Below are 15,516 nucleotides of genomic sequence, written 5' to 3'. Positions count from 1 at the left end.
GTTCAAATATAAGCACTAATTGAATGCAAGAGTCCGTGTCAAAGGAATAAAAGGGATAACATGGGAATCTCTACTTAAGAGGGGGTTTGAATAGTGATGGGATACAGGCTGGACTCAAGGAGGAAGTGGATTTTAGGATTTCCAATACTTTCTGACAGGGGGACTGATCTTGAATCTTAAAAAGGGAAAGTTTTTCATTTTGGAGTGACACCATGTAGTACATGCCAACTTTTAGGTCCTGTGAATGCTGAATGAATGCTTTGATGCATTTGTATGCACCCATAGAGAGAATGTTACAATAGCTATGGCAGGAGTGGACAGGAAGGCACAAACTCTGGATGTATGTGGGTTTCTTGTGATCCTTTTTATCCTCGGTGTTGCATCAAGGAGAGTCACTGGCTTTCTCAGCATCGCTCCTGTCAGGACATTTTGTGTTTGAATACTTTTTCAAGGAAACAACAAACCCATGGGAGATTATTTTGAAAATATCCAAAGAACTATGAAACAAAATCTAAATTAACATTTTAAGAAGTATCTCCTAGTAAAAAATTAAGTCTGATTCAATGATAACATATAGAAAGCGGATTAGATTTATGTAATAAATCATTTATCAAAAGTACAAACTTTTCTACATTCATTTACTTGCATCTTTTTTTAATTCAGAAAAAGTGCAAAGGAAACACAACTTTGAGGAACGTCAAAATCAGGAAAAATAAGACCAATATGCATGAACATTTTCACATATTTTTAAAATTTGTCTTTGTCTGACTCTGAATCAGAGAGTTCAAATGGAGACTATTCTACAATGGTACAAAAAAATTAAGACAGGCATCGAAATAACTAACTAGGCTAATAAGGTTTGAATGCAAAATAATCTTTACCACCCTGTAAAGCTCATATTCTAATCCCACATTAGAGAGGAATAAGCTGCAAAAGGATTATTAGGGGTCAGTCTCTATTCCACAATGCTTCTGTTTGGTCTGACAGGGGCTGGAATGTAAATTTTGCCTTTCAAACGCGATTAAGATTAAGCAAAAGCTGTTAAAACTCTGCCTTTGGCTTTAGGAGCGCTCCATTCCACAAACACTAATCGGTAGTGATTATGTTACTATGCACTCAGTCTGGTATCCAAGATGACCACCATGGCAACAGTTGGTGAAGGAGAAAATGTTTTGATTTCTGCACACCCACATGCCGAGCCAGAGATGCAATATGAAGTCTGTGTTACGTAACAGCAAGCCCGTCTCCATGGTGGTTCAGAGGCAGCAGCACTCACTCCTGCTTTTGTGTGTGGGCCCGCAGGATGATCTGCATAAGTAAAAAGTCTGCCTCAGGTGATGAAGTCTCCGATCATACCAGGACCTCTAAGTCAGTGTTTTTCAACCTTTTTTGAGCCACGGCACACTTCAACCTCGACAAAAATCCCGCGGCACACCGGCATTCAAAAAAAAAGAAAAAAGAAAAAAGGAGAAACTCGGTCTGTATTGATCCACAGTCCCTTCATGATCTCACATGCATTTTTGTGATAATTGTGGCAGAAAAAATTGTGGCAGCTGTTTTTTAAAGATGTAATAAAAGTTAAGTTAAAAGATTTAAAAACTGTTTGATTTGTGGTCGTTGTGGTTTCACGACGTTAAGAGGAGATAGTCGTGCACCCAGACGCTCACACTGTCACTTTAATAACCAAATGCATCATGAGAGATGTAGTTCAATAATCCGCCGAACGCAGACAGACTAGCGTCTCTGAGCTTCATTGTTTTGTTCACTTTTTCCACGGTTCGACACCGGATTCTGTGGAAAGCTACACCGCTAAAGACGAGCTTTAGCTGGTATTTTTCTTAGAACTGAGAGACTTTTTCAGCAGAATTCAGAACAAGGAAGTGAAGACTTTAACCACTTCTGATTGGTCAGACTGATGACATGTGATTAAGATCCCAAGAATGATTGGTGGAGACAGTTAAAGGGGCGGAACATTTCCTAACATAGCTAAAGCTGCAGCTAAATCGCGGTATCGTCATCCTTATCAAAATGTATTTAATAGAATCAAATAAACACAAAGAAAAAAGTATTTTATGATCTTTCATATTCCCAATTTCTTAGTGTTTTATCGGGGCCTGTTGGGATGAACAAAGAACTGAAATCCTGGAGATGGGAAATGTTTTTAGATCAGTTAATGAGGGCAATTTCCCAACGCACACTTGACCATCTCCCACGGCACACTAGTGTGCCGCGGCACACTGGTTGAAAAACACTGCTCTAAGTTATACCAGAATGCTGCTCTTACTGACTTCGGAGTTTCTGATTTACTTATTTTTGTCCAGCTCCACACACTTTTTGTGTCATAAAGCTTTTCGGTTAAATCAACCCTGATGTAAAATTCAGATTTATCTTTATTTACAATAAATCTTTTGATTAGACTGTCTCAAATGTGTTCTAACAATGTAGGGTTTAATATATTTTGTAAAACATTACTGATTAGGTATGTTTCACTAAGTAAAAGGCATAAAGATACCTAAACCTTTATTGATGTAAAGGCAAAACAGAAAATCAGCATTTTGAGACGCAGCATGGTGGTAATAAGAACGTCAGTAAAAGCAGCTGTGAAAACGCCACTATTCTATTTTTGCACTGTTGGTGGGAGCTTCGCATTTCCTTGTCAAGCTTTAGCAAAGTATTCAGATTTTTCTAACCTCCCTATCAACATCCAATAATCTGTTGAACTGGAGGTATGTTGCTTTTTTAACTGCAGATTCAACTGTTAACTCAACCAGTAAGAGCAAGAAAGATGAAAGTCAAAGGTTTGACACAGAAAAGGTTTTCTGTGTTTTTTAGTCTATAGTTTATTGGTTTTCAGCTTTTTATTCCACCAGTGTTTCAAAACTCGTGAAGATAAACTGAAGCAGCAGATTTATTTTTTTGCTATGAAACTTTTTATGTTACTTATCCAGTGAAGTGGATCATGTGATTTTCAACATTTTGTTGAAAACCCGTGTTTCACCTCAGATAATCAAAAAAGTTCAGCTGCCATCTATTTAATGAATTAAAAAATAAAAATTTCTAGTTAATAATCACAACCTTCATCTTGTTTCTTTTTTATAATCTCCTGAATCACTTTAAACTAGATGGATCACATTCTTATGTCACACCAAAGGGAGGTGCAGAGAGGCAAGGAAATAGTTGGCAGTGACTCGCTGGAAGACTTGAAAGCAGAAAAACATTGAATAAATGAGCTGAAGATACAGGAGTTAAATAAAAGTAAGACTGCTCATAGAGGCAAAGTATTATTTTAGAAATGAATATATAGAGAGAAGGGTTTTCTCTGGGCACTCTGGCTTCCTCCCACAGTCCAAGAACATGCTTCATAGGTTAATTGTTGCCTTTAATTGCCCCTAGGTGCGTATGTGTGTGGCTCTGCAACAGACCTGTTCTGGGTGTATCCTTCCTTTGCTCAACCGTAACTGGGTTGGCTCCAGCAACCCTGTAACCTTGATAGAGATTTGGCAGATTCAAAAGACAGATGGATGTACAAAGAAACACCATTAAAGTGAGGACGGATCAGTTTACTAGGCAGAAATTAAGGGAAACAAAACAATGGCTTTGGTCATTGTTCACCTTTTGGCATATCCTATCAGGGATTGCCACAGCGAATCAGCTTTCACTAATCCGCACATGTGGTTTGGCAGAGTGTTAAGCGAGATGCCCTTCCTGACACAACCCTGTATTTCATCCTGGCTGGGGACAGGTACAGGGAGACACAGATTTGGACCCTCCTAGTATGGCAGAAGCAATCAAGACAAGGGTCTTGCCAAGGGACCCACACTGGAGTAAGTCCAGTGTAAATAAGTTGCTCAAATGGTGGGTCCACATTTATAAATGGTAAATGGCGTATACTTATATAGCGCCTTTCTTCCTACAAGGACAAAGCGCTTTACAGTCACAGACCCATTCACCCAGTCACACACACATTCACTCACACATTCACACACTGGTGGCGGCTCCGCTGCCAAACACAGGCGCCCGCCTACCACCAGAGGCAAGGTGGGATTCAGTGTCTTGCCCAAGGACACTTCGACTCATGGGCGTGCAAGGCGGGAATCAAACCTGCAATCTTACGATCATGGGTCGACCGCCCTACCGCTGCACCACGGCCGCCCCCTGCACCACGGCCGCCCCGGTTATACAGAAATAGCAAAAAACGTTTTCTTTATTTATTCATCCATTGCACCTCAGTTGGACAAGGCTGATGTTGTTGTTTATTTTATTATCTTCCACTTTTTCAGTTATGGGTTAAGGGAAATCTATATCACATTTCCGTGGTAACTGCACAAAATCTAGTATACAAATAAAGCTTAAATCAGCTGCAGATATTTTACAGAAGATGGTAAAATAGAAAATGGTATATACATATATAGCACTTTACTACCTTCTTTAAAGGCTCAAAGTGCTTTATAGTCACAGTCCTATTCACACACCGATGGTGGCTCCACTGCTGAACACTGGCGCCAACTTATAACCATCAGGAGCAATATTGGGTTCAGTGTCTTGCCAAAGGACACTTTAACACACGGGTGCACAGAGCAGGAACCAAACCTGTAATATTCCGACTTAAGGTCAACTGTTCTACCTCTGTACCATGGCCACCCCCATGGGCAGATGAGGATAAACTTTATCCTCAAAAGTTATGGGAAACTGGAGGCTAAAGTCTTACATGCCAGTCTAGGAAAATATTGTCTGATATTTAATAGGACCGAGGCCAGAAAAAGTTTGGGAACCACTGACCTGAGTGAAGGAGTTGGATTATATTTTTTCCATTTCCATTTTTGGTGTGCAAAATATGTTAAAATGATCAAAATTGTGAATAAATGATACAGATTGATTAAACTAAACTGAACTCATTTAATGAACTAAAAAAGATCAAATGTTTCAGTTATTTTCCAAGATTTTTAAAAATTATAATTTTACACACATAAAAACAATTATATTCCTAAAAACATAACTGGAAAGTTAATTCAAAGTAAAAAAAAAAAAGTTTGACATTAGGAAGACATTCCTTCTGTCACTCCCAAGCAAAAACCAGTTAGACCTGCCATTACCTGAGAGACTTGCTCAAGACGGGACTAAAGAAGACAAAGAGTCGGCGACTCTCAGGCTACACGCATGAAAGCAGGATCATTTAATGGTTTCTACCAAGGAGGACATGGAGGCTGACAGCACAGAGGACATTGAGTCCCTGATGGAGGACATGGACTACATCCCTGGTCACTTTCACCTGGATCTAAATCTAAACTGTGATCCTGCTGGACCTCCAGCACTGCGACACAGAGACACTTACCTAAAACAGGAGAGCCTACAAGCTGAGCTGGAAGCGGAAGCTGGAAATCTGCAGTATGCTGTTCGAAATCTTTTGGGACTTCTGGCATTTCATCTGGATCAACTGGACAAAGCTGAGGAAATATTCAGGTGATTAAACACTTACATCCTCAGTTAAGACAAATATTTATTAATGTTAAAAACAGCACTGATTATAATTTGAAGTAATTAAATTATGTTTTAGTGGAGTTGTTTGCATGTATCAGAACAAAGAACAAAACATTTATAATAGTTAAAGTGACCTAATCCCACGGTACAGAAATCTGCAGAATCTTTAGCAAACCCTAAAATTGACTCTTGTACTTTTGTACAGCATAAGGCACGTGCTTCTTACTTGTTTTAAAATGAAGACAATGTGAGATTAACCACACTTGCGTGTTTTTTTATGGTAAAAAAAATGCTCAAAATGTTTGAGCTAAAGACATTTACCAGTGTAGAAGCCATGAATTAAACCCTGGGATTAAAAAAAAAGTTATTTTTCTTTGTGTTGGTTTGTCATCATTTGGTATGTGAAGGACTCAATACAATTTCCGTTTATTTAGGAGCATTTGCAAAGAAGACCCTGGAAACCTGAACGCCTGGGCCAACCTGGGCTACGTTTACGACAGGCTGGGGAGAGAGCTGGAAGGAGGAGAGTGTGTGGACAAAGTGTCCCAGCTGATGGGTGTTGACAGAGGAGAGGCCTCCAAAGAGGAGATCAGGCTGATGGCTGCCCGCTGTCTGGCTGAACAGGCTTATGTTTATCCCTATGATGTGGAGCTGGATAATGAGGATGAGCTGAGAGAGAGGCTCATGTCCGCCCTAACACTTTACAACAGAGCTTTGTGTTTTGGAGATCATCTGGTAAGATGGACTACGTCGAATGCTTTAAAGTGAAAAAAAAACATCTTTAAGGGTTATAAAGCCAATGATAAAACTAATGAAGATTTGTCTTTTCTAAAGGCATTTGAGTATATAACATAGTTATACCAACAATATTATTTTAGCTTAGAATCACTTATAGTTCATTAAATCATTTTTCTATTCCCACAAAATTAAAAAATTGTATTTTAAGGACATAATTAATCAAATATGATGTTTTGTTTTATTGTTTTTTTTAGATACCACTGGAGGAAAAGCGGAGCTGGTACTTTAAAATGGCAATAATATATATAAGGTTAATAATATGACATAATGTTAAGATCATTATGTATACTTTCAGTTTTCACATACCTCTTTTTACACATCGGGAAAATATTTACGCTTTTCATTTCATTCAGGCTGGACCAGATAGTAAAGACCAAGGAGGATTCTGAGTACTCCAGACTCCCTCACTATAATAAAGGACTCAAACTCCTAAAAGAAACTTTGGAATCAAAGAAACTGCAGCATAAAGGTAAACTCTACAATTGAAAATGAAGGTGTGTCATTACTTGGCTTGACATCTAGAGATAATTTAAATGTCTAACTGTGTTTTAAAATGACAAGAATGTCTTTCAGATGTAATTATTAAAGGAAAAAAAATCTTGATTCCTTCTAACAGCCCTGGCATGGTGTTATGTTGGCATCATGCTGGAAAGGAAGAGTGAGTTTTCTTCTGTGCCCATGTCTGTACATGACTGTGGCTTCTCCGCCTCCGATCCTTTGACCTGCTATGGAGCTGTGAGTTGCCGCTACTATTAAGTATGACAATAAAAGTGTATTTTCTGGTGTCATAATTAACAGTTTAACTCTTTCTTTCTCAGGCCATAAATCTGGCCAGTGAGGAGGCCTTTACTCTGAACCTTCTGGCCAAAGTTTTCCTTTTGCTCAGCAAACATGAGATGGCCACAGGGATCTGCAATATGGCTCTGAATGTTCTGCCAGATCCAGAGCTCAACTGGCAGGCTTACTGCACCCGTGCCAAGGTACTCCAGCGCTGCTGGTCTGCCGTTGAAAACCAAACTGCTGATGATAATCTATCGTGCAGCTTCGGCCTTCATAGGTGGTTCGCCAAAAAATGGATAAATTAAATGAAAATCTGTGATCATAGTATGCCAACAAAAACAATTAGTAGATATGTGCATTTTTTTTTAGATTAATATGATCCTCTACGTCAAAGACCTTGACAAAGCGAAGAATGGACAAGGTGGACTTCCAGACCGGCAAAAACTGATTGAAGCTAAAAAGGACCTGGACAAGGTGCTTGCTGTACGGCCCTGTTTGAGGACTCATCTAGAGATGGCTCAGGTAAGTAAAAAAAAAAAAAGGAAGACATTGAAGTTTTTACTTTTTTGCAATAACAGAACATTGAGATTTTTTTTTTATTTCCTTTTTTTCCTATTAGATCTATTATTACATGGGTGTAGATGCTCTCCAGGAGAGTCTTCTGGTGGATGAGATTGCAATGGACAGTGCGTTGGTGAGTTTGTCCCACGCTCTACAATTTGAGATGGCCGACAGCTTACCGGATCTCCACATGCTCAGAGGACGGTGCCTCTTTATGAAAGGCGAGCATCAAAACGCTGCAGATTGTTTCAAAAAGGCCATGGATTTAGAGAGACCTGGGAGCACAGATACCCAGGCATTCCGATGCCTCCTGCTGGTGCTTCTGACTCTGTTCATACAGGACGACACTGATCCAACCATCACCCAGATGGAGCTGGAAGTGCAGAGGGCAGAGGAGAGGTACCCTCAAGAGAAGGTCAAGGCTGAGCTTCGGTGGCTTTATAGGTCGCACACAGAAGACGTAACAGAGCTATCAAAGGCTCTGATCAGGACAGGACGAACAGACCTGGTGAGAAGATTCCTGGAAGCACTGGTGCCAAAACAGAAAACAGAGAAGAAGAAGATAGTTAAATCTTTCTCATATACATAAAGCAAATATGTGATTTAAACAAAAAAGGTTTGATGTTTTAATATCAGAAAGCTATTTAAGGTCTTCTTTTGCTTTTCAATTGTGAAACATCTAATTCTTTTTATTAATGTGATGAGAAACCTTCTGGAGCTGTATGAACTGTACTGTGCTTAGCAGTGCCTGTGAGGGTAATCTGACAGAACCCTTTGACAAAAATGACCACCAGATGTGGCTGTAATGTATTTATCTGAAATGTTTTGTAAAGAATAAGTTATTATTTGAGGTTTGAAATGTAAAACTAAATAAATTGGAATAGAATCGTTTTAAAATAGTAATGATTAAAATGATAATAATAATCTGATGTGGTCAAACTAGTATCTGGTTGATGAAAATATTTTTGAGTTACAGAGTTGCATTTTCTGATTTACTAATTCTGGTTCAAATCTGAAAAAATCCAGTGCAATAATGTGATTTTTGCTGAAGCATGTGAATGGAAAATAGTACAAAAAGCAAGTTATTTTTTATTTCTAAGTAAGACAAAAACCCAGTTACTTTCTGTTAACAGATACTGTTCAGTGTTTTTATTGCTCTTTGATGACTAAAGGCTAAAGGCTTAAGAGTAGTTTTATTTCTTTCACAAGCATTGTTCTTCATGTCACACCTGTTTGAATGAGTCATTAAGACATGCTTTTATTTTCATTGGAATGCTTTAAGCTAAATCAATGAGAGAAACTCCACCTTCTTTTATTTCTCTAAATGCGATCAAGGTGCATTCAACAAATATTTGCCAAGTAAACAGACAACATCTGAGGAAATCTATGTAAGTCTCTCCTCTGACTTAAACCTACAAGAATAATGTTAAACTTAACTTATCTTTGTTGAAACTTTTTTTTTTAAGTTTAGAGATTCTGTCTGGCTTTGAGATCAGCAGAAAACCATCAGCTGATGGGTGAATCCTGGAGTCAGAGCTGAAGAGGGTAAAACAGCTTTTAATTTTAGCGACGCGTGGCACTAGCCATAAGAGGTGCTGAGAAGAAAAAAAAGTCTTGCCATAATTATGAAAGGTCTCAAGGCTAACAGGTTTACCAGAAAGAAAAAGATCTAATGAAAGACGAAATTAGAATTTCTAAGAAATACCTTTTTAACCAGAAAACTTCAAAACTTTCAGAATAAATACTTTTAAAAACCTATTTGCAGATGGAAGTGATTTACTTTTCCCCCTTTTCTTTTTTTGTCACTATTTTTGGCTTCATGGCCAGGGGCTCCACTGAGGTTGTTAACATTGAAAAACTACTAACAAACCATGAAAGGTCCAGGTTGACAAAGAATTGTCTTTCTTTTCCTTATCAGAAAGTTTACACTTTTTGTTTAAGTAAGGACCTTACCAATGTTTTCTATTGTTTCGGTTTGTGCAAAAAGATTAAGAGGAAGTAGGAAGTCAAGTATCATTCATCAGAACTGTTTTCCTTTTGACATTTCCCTTCAGGGGTCAGCTTTCACTAATTTTCACATTTGGTTTGGCAAATATTTTTACGGCAGATGCCCTTCCTGATACAACCCTGTATTCTGTCCGGGCTGGGAACCAGCATAGGGAGGCACAGATCCAAGCTCCCCCGTGGCTACATAGTTAGGCAGTAGCGTGAAGGGTCTTGCCTAAGAACCAACAAACAAAAATAAAATACAAAAAATCCTTGTAAATCATTAGTAAAAGGACTTCTACATCATATACTGAATGTGTGTTTACAATGAGAAAAGCAACTAGCTCAGATAAAATTTTATTTAATTTTGATTGAAAAAGGCATTTGCTTCTAAAAAACATCTGTTTGATGTTGACCTTCTGATCAACATCCTGGTTGTTAGTAACTGAAGAGGTCCAGTTATGACCCCTGGTGACCATCGAGTTGGATTTCACCAAGTCTGTTGGATCTTAAGGGAGAATGCCTCACTATGAATAAAGGAACATGTGACTTAAGTTTGAACGTTTATAGGGAGGTGCTGAGCCAGCAAGTTGCTTTTGCAACTTGCTGGCTCATTAGGACTGCACCACAGTGACAAACATTCTAAAATAAGATGACACCAAAGCTGCACATAGATACATTTAAGATTGAGTTTGGAGCAAATGGCGATTCCTTCATTTTAAATGCACAATATGCACATCCACCTTTTCAAAAAGTTTGGACATTGTTTGTTTTCTTTGGAGAAATACAGACACGCTGCTGAGGCTGGCTCTAGGTGGACATCATGAAATGGGCAGCGCCCACAAGGAAGGAAGCTGGTGTCTCAGAGATTAAGTCGTCTTACATCTGGGTAGGAAAATGAGCTGCGAAAATAATTATTTTTTCATAAAACATGAATTCTTTAGTGTGGCAAAGGTGATATATTATCATACGCAGTTATGATATGACAGTTATGATAAGCTATAAAACTATATTTATGGTAATGTTACTCATCATGATGAGGAATTCCAAGACTGTTAACAGAAACGGTAACATTTAAGATTTCTTGTATGATAATTTGTTCACATTTGTACGTTGATATTTTGAATGTTGTACAACTGATATTGGACTTGATTAAAATCATTTTAGGATAAGTCTGACATTTGTGACCTTGTCTGTAGGCCAGGTTTTTTTTTGGTGAACCAGAAATCTGAAGAACAAGAGAAGATCCAGATGACAAGCCAAAGAAGAAGACACTTACACTAGCTGAGTTTCCATTGACTATAAAATTGAGCAAATTGGATTTGCAATAATAAATTTACCAAATGGAAACACGACAGTTTTAAAGAAATTTCACAGAACTGCAATGGAAACATTGTTTTGAATTAAATGAGTCACATGGATACCGGATACCACTGGCTGCCTTGGGCACTGCACAGCGAGCGCCACAGGAGATTCCACGGCATCACACAACTCATCAAAAGTTGAGAGTGTGATGCGGAATAATTGCATCCACAGCTCCTCTGTAAAATCACCAACCATGATTTAAATTTAGTGTTTATTTTAGAGTTATATATGGACAAATTAAATATTTAGATCCGACCCAGATATTTATTTTTCAACTAAACATTTAAGCCTTATAACCAAATATTTATTTGTTAAAAAAAATATTCCAAGTCCAAATTAAATGTTTAGCTTTTTAACTAAATATTTAGTTTGGAGCTAAATGTTTAACTTATAACTAAATTATTAGTTAACATGAAAATGAACTCGCTGGTAAGCTAAAGTGTATTATCAAAATAAAAGCTGAATTTTGCTCTGTCTGAAATTATTCTTGCCAGACCTGTCACCCGTACATGTCCTTGTGCTGTACTGATTCAAGAGATTCAATTCAGTTCTATTTATAGAGCCCAATCTTACAACATGGTTGTCTCAACCGGCTTCACTAATTGTACAACACATAAAATCAGTTATAAAATACAATAGCTGATTGCTAAAATAGACAGACTAAACTAAACTGGGCATCTCTACCTTCATCAGTAAAGAAAACCTCCTATTGAGATACCGGATTCCGGGAAAAAAAAGAAGAAACCCCAGCGATGTCCACACGAAGGACAGATCCTCTCCCAGGACGGACAGTTGATGTACCAGGACTGTAAAAGAAGAATTAGCTTATCTAACTCTACAACTACATGCTTGAATAATGTAGCAGATTGACTTAATCCAGATGGAATTGGGGGACAGCTGGGGGCGGGAGACAAGCCAGAGGGGAGGTCCACGGCCAGGTAAAGGAGCAGGACGAGCCAGCTGGAATCCAGAGTCACACCCGCTCCCTGGGAAAGAGGGACACTACTCCTAAATAACCAGAATTATTGCTGTTAATATTGACACTGTCAATTTACAAATGGCACCATACATAACTTATTATTTTTTTTCTAAAAGAACTGATCACTGGACCTGTTGGGGGATTTGTCTCAAATAAACATGACCACTGATTCTGCTTAACCACCGTGAGCACACTCCCACACTCTGGAATTGTGGCAGGCTCATAACCTCTTCTAATTACAATGAAATAAGTCTATGAATAAGCTATCCACCTGTTAATAGATCCTGTTGTCATATTTGGCCCTGATTCATGGAGTAAACACGGACTGGGCTGTTTGAGTCACACGTAAAATACAGTAAAACTCAAACTCGGCACAGGAGTTTAAACAGTTTTTAAAGCAGCCTCTAATTGCAGGATGACCTTCACACATTCCTTCCATAGAAAATGAAAATACGTGACATTTCAAAGTCATGGCAGCACTTCTTAAAAACAAATCCAATTTACATACATTTCCAACATAAAAACCAACTTGTGTTTTATAGTTTTAGAGTTACACTACTACTACATAGTAAAATGATCCTGTTTTCTTACTTTCATTTCCTTTGTGTTACTTTTTTATACTTTTTCTTCAACCTTCATGCACAGTAAGGCCACAACCGAATTCTTCCCCTACCCCTCCAATTGTAGGGGCATTTGGAGTGGTATTGCTGTCCAAAATAGTATTTCCGTCCCGCCGCAAGGGTGGAACCCACAACACGCTGTGCTGGGGAGGAAAAGTGCATTTCTTCTCGTGGTTGTGAGCACAGAAGTTTACATTTAAATCTAAGTAATGACTTTTTGTTTTAGCATGACCTCATAAAACCACATACAGTCCAACACAGAGAGAAATCAGTGTTTTAGTGTCTGCAATTTCTGTCAACAGGAGTTATTTTGTGTCATTATAGGAAAGCCTCAGAAGGTTTCCTGAGACTAAAAACAGCCAATGGAGTATTTGCTTATATAAACTAAGCTGTTGCAGCACAACGAGGACTCCAGGTTTTGGGGATTCTGCAGGAAAAACAGGCAGAATACTTAGAATTTTTAGGCCTGACAGGTTTGCCACACCTGCATGAATATAAAGAAATGGTGATGGGGTCTGTGAGGAAGGTATTGTTGCAACCTGTGTTTGCACAAGAGTTCAGGTTTTGCAACATTGTTCTTTTTTAGAGGGTTCAGAGTGACAGGTGACATATAAGCCACGCCTCTGTCAAGTGTTGGTCCAGAGCTCTGTGGGGCAGCGGTAAGACTTCCAGCTCCATCAGGTAAGATTTCTTCTATGTTAAAAATTTTGTGTATTCATGATACAAAATTGCTGCAATTTTTTAAGTCAAAGGATCAGACAGAGAAAATAAAATTAAAATGCTTGAAAAACTAAAAGCTAATGTTTTTGGATTTTATTTTTATGGGATAATGGACAAAACATCCAGGGCAGAGATTTTAAACTGTACCATCATCTTTTGGCTTGACTTTTTTTCACTACCAACTGTTACACAAAATGTTTTTATTTAATCCCATCATGGAATGCATATAATGTTGCAGTTATTTGTTTATGTTTGTTTTGTTTAAAAATCAGAATCTATCCAAATTCAAAAATTCTAACTGTTATACACTGCAAATGTATATAAAACAGGGGAGAACTCCTGAAGATTAAAAAAAAACATTGGTGGGTCTATGAGGCAAAATTAGTTGTAGAAAGTTTAAAAGGAAGACATCAGCCTTTTAAAAAGGAACCTGTTGGATAAGTTCCCATTCTTCTCAAAAGGAAAGAAAAACGTAAGTTTGATCTAAGGATTTGCTAAAAGACAATAACATTTTGAAATGGCATTTTACTTAAACTTAAAACTAAACTTTATGATAATTAGCTTTGTAAATCTTGTGAGTTGTTTTGGAGTCACACCCTGTTACTTACCCTGGGGGAGCTCAGCACTTTTTTTTTTTACTGCATTCTGGTGAACAGGTATGCCCATTAATCTTCATGGTTTTAAAAATACTTTCTTTTTTTAAATGGTGACATCATAGATTAGGCAAATATAGCATATAATATAGCAAATATAGCTTTCTTATATTGTCTCCACTGATCATTAATAATAATTATCTGCCTAAGTCTTTTCGTTTTTTTTTTTCCCATCAACTTAAAGTTCAGAAAAGCAAAGTCCATCTTACTCATCAACTGAATTTACGGAGAATGTTTAAATTCAAATCTGTTCTTGTTTTGCAGATTTTGTGATTATATTTTGGGACCAAAGCACCATCAGCCATGTCACATAAATCCTCAGAGTGGAACTCTGGCCTTCTGTCCTGTTGTGATGACATGAATTCTTGTGAGAACTAATAACTTTTAAACTTGATAAATAAAGAAAAACCACAGCATTTTCTAATTTTTCAACATTGTATTTGGAATCCCCTGTTTTTCAGGTTGCTATGGTTTCTGGTGCTGCCCCTGTCTTGCCTGCACGGTTGCAGGCAGCTTTGGAGAGAACCGATGTCTCCCGCTGTGCGACATCTGCAGCCCCACAGCGTTCTCGTCATTCGGTATACCCCTGTGTGTGCCCCCCGCGGGCTTGTCTCTCAGAGTTGGCATTCGACACATGTATGGCATTAAGGTAAAATGGAAAATTGGTGTCCATTTTTTTTTAAACATAAATGCAATGTTCAGTTACAATAAGTTACCAACTCAGAAATTGTGCTCATGTTGTAAAATTCTGGAGCTAATAGACTGTTTTTCTCCACAGGGTTCCCTCTGTAGAGACATTGCCACTTCTTGTTTCTGTGTTTGGTGCAATTGGTGTCAGATGCACCGGGAGTTAAAAATTCGTAACAGAGACACCAGTGTGGTCATCAAGCAGCCGACACCAGCAGTTTCTAAATAAACTGGAACTCTTTGCTGAAGTTGAGTTCTTATTCCAGGTGTAGTCTCCTTTATATACAGCTGCCAGATTTTTCTATAACACACCTTTCAGTTACCATGCAAAGGTTTAACTAGCTTCTCATCATTTTTTATCAAATTTTACCATCATGAGTTAGTTTCCCTAAACTTTTAAGATTTCTTAATTTTTTTCCATTGTAGCTTTTTGGATCACATAGTTATGTTATAGATTAAGGTCTGTTTTGAATCAGTCATATTGAGGTCAAATTTTGCCATTTGTTTTTTATGATAAAGTAAATGAAAATGGAAAAAAAGAAAAACAAAGGATTCCATGTGAGCCCATGAATGTACAAAGGAGGTTTCTGTGTTTCCCTTATGTGAGACCGTCCTTAAATGTTTAATAATTTGATTGATTAAAACTGATTGTAATAATTCTCATATGCAACAAAAATAATATAAATGCTGTCATAGGATCCCTATTGGTCTCAAATGTATTAATCCAATAAAAATGACTTGCTCCATATTTGTCTTTATTCTTGGAGGTTGTATTTGTCTCCCAGCCACTAACTGTTACACCCCCCACCCCCCCCCCATCCATTAATGTTTGGTTTTCTTCCCCACCCTGCATCCTTTGCATATTTTGCTACTATTTCAGTCCAACTTA

The 15,516-nt window shown here is 37.9% G+C and overlaps 2 protein-coding genes across 4 annotated transcripts; both read left to right on the top strand.

Annotated features, from left to right (window-relative positions):
- The first annotated feature begins 5,141 nt into the window (after window positions 1-5,141).
- ttc22 (tetratricopeptide repeat domain 22) lies at window positions 5,142-9,373 on the top strand. Its single transcript, XM_011474121.3, has 8 exons — window positions 5,142-5,460; window positions 5,913-6,213; window positions 6,471-6,526; window positions 6,630-6,745; window positions 6,893-7,011; window positions 7,095-7,256; window positions 7,426-7,578; window positions 7,676-9,373. Exons 1-8 carry the CDS (start codon window positions 5,177-5,179, stop codon window positions 8,204-8,206), a joined length of 1,722 nt encoding a protein of 573 aa, XP_011472423.1. The 5' UTR covers window positions 5,142-5,176; the 3' UTR covers window positions 8,207-9,373.
- Window positions 9,374-13,200: 3,827 nt separating this feature from the next.
- Window positions 13,201-14,887, top strand: LOC101174737 (cornifelin homolog B). 3 transcript variants are annotated; one of them, XR_908645.2, is made up of 4 exons: window positions 13,201-13,248; window positions 14,205-14,307; window positions 14,402-14,589; window positions 14,719-14,887. XR_908645.2 is itself a non-coding variant. In XM_011474120.2 (3 exons), the coding sequence occupies exons 1-3, from the start codon at window positions 14,244-14,246 to the stop codon at window positions 14,854-14,856; spliced, it is 390 nt and encodes a 129-aa protein (XP_011472422.1). In that variant the 5' UTR covers window positions 14,205-14,243; the 3' UTR covers window positions 14,857-14,887. The 3 variants fall into 3 exon arrangements, 1 of the variants encoding a protein (XP_011472422.1); XR_002289978.1 differs by lacking the exon at window positions 13,201-13,248 and adding an exon at window positions 13,580-13,759; XM_011474120.2 differs by lacking the exon at window positions 13,201-13,248.
- Window positions 14,888-15,516: the final 629 nt, after the last annotated feature.

This window comes from Oryzias latipes, chromosome 4 (assembly GCF_002234675.1).
Source record: "Oryzias latipes chromosome 4, ASM223467v1".
NCBI lineage: Eukaryota > Metazoa > Chordata > Actinopteri > Beloniformes > Adrianichthyidae > Oryzias > Oryzias latipes.
Note: the sequence above shows the minus strand (reverse complement) of the source record. Positions and strands in the feature narration are given on the sequence as shown.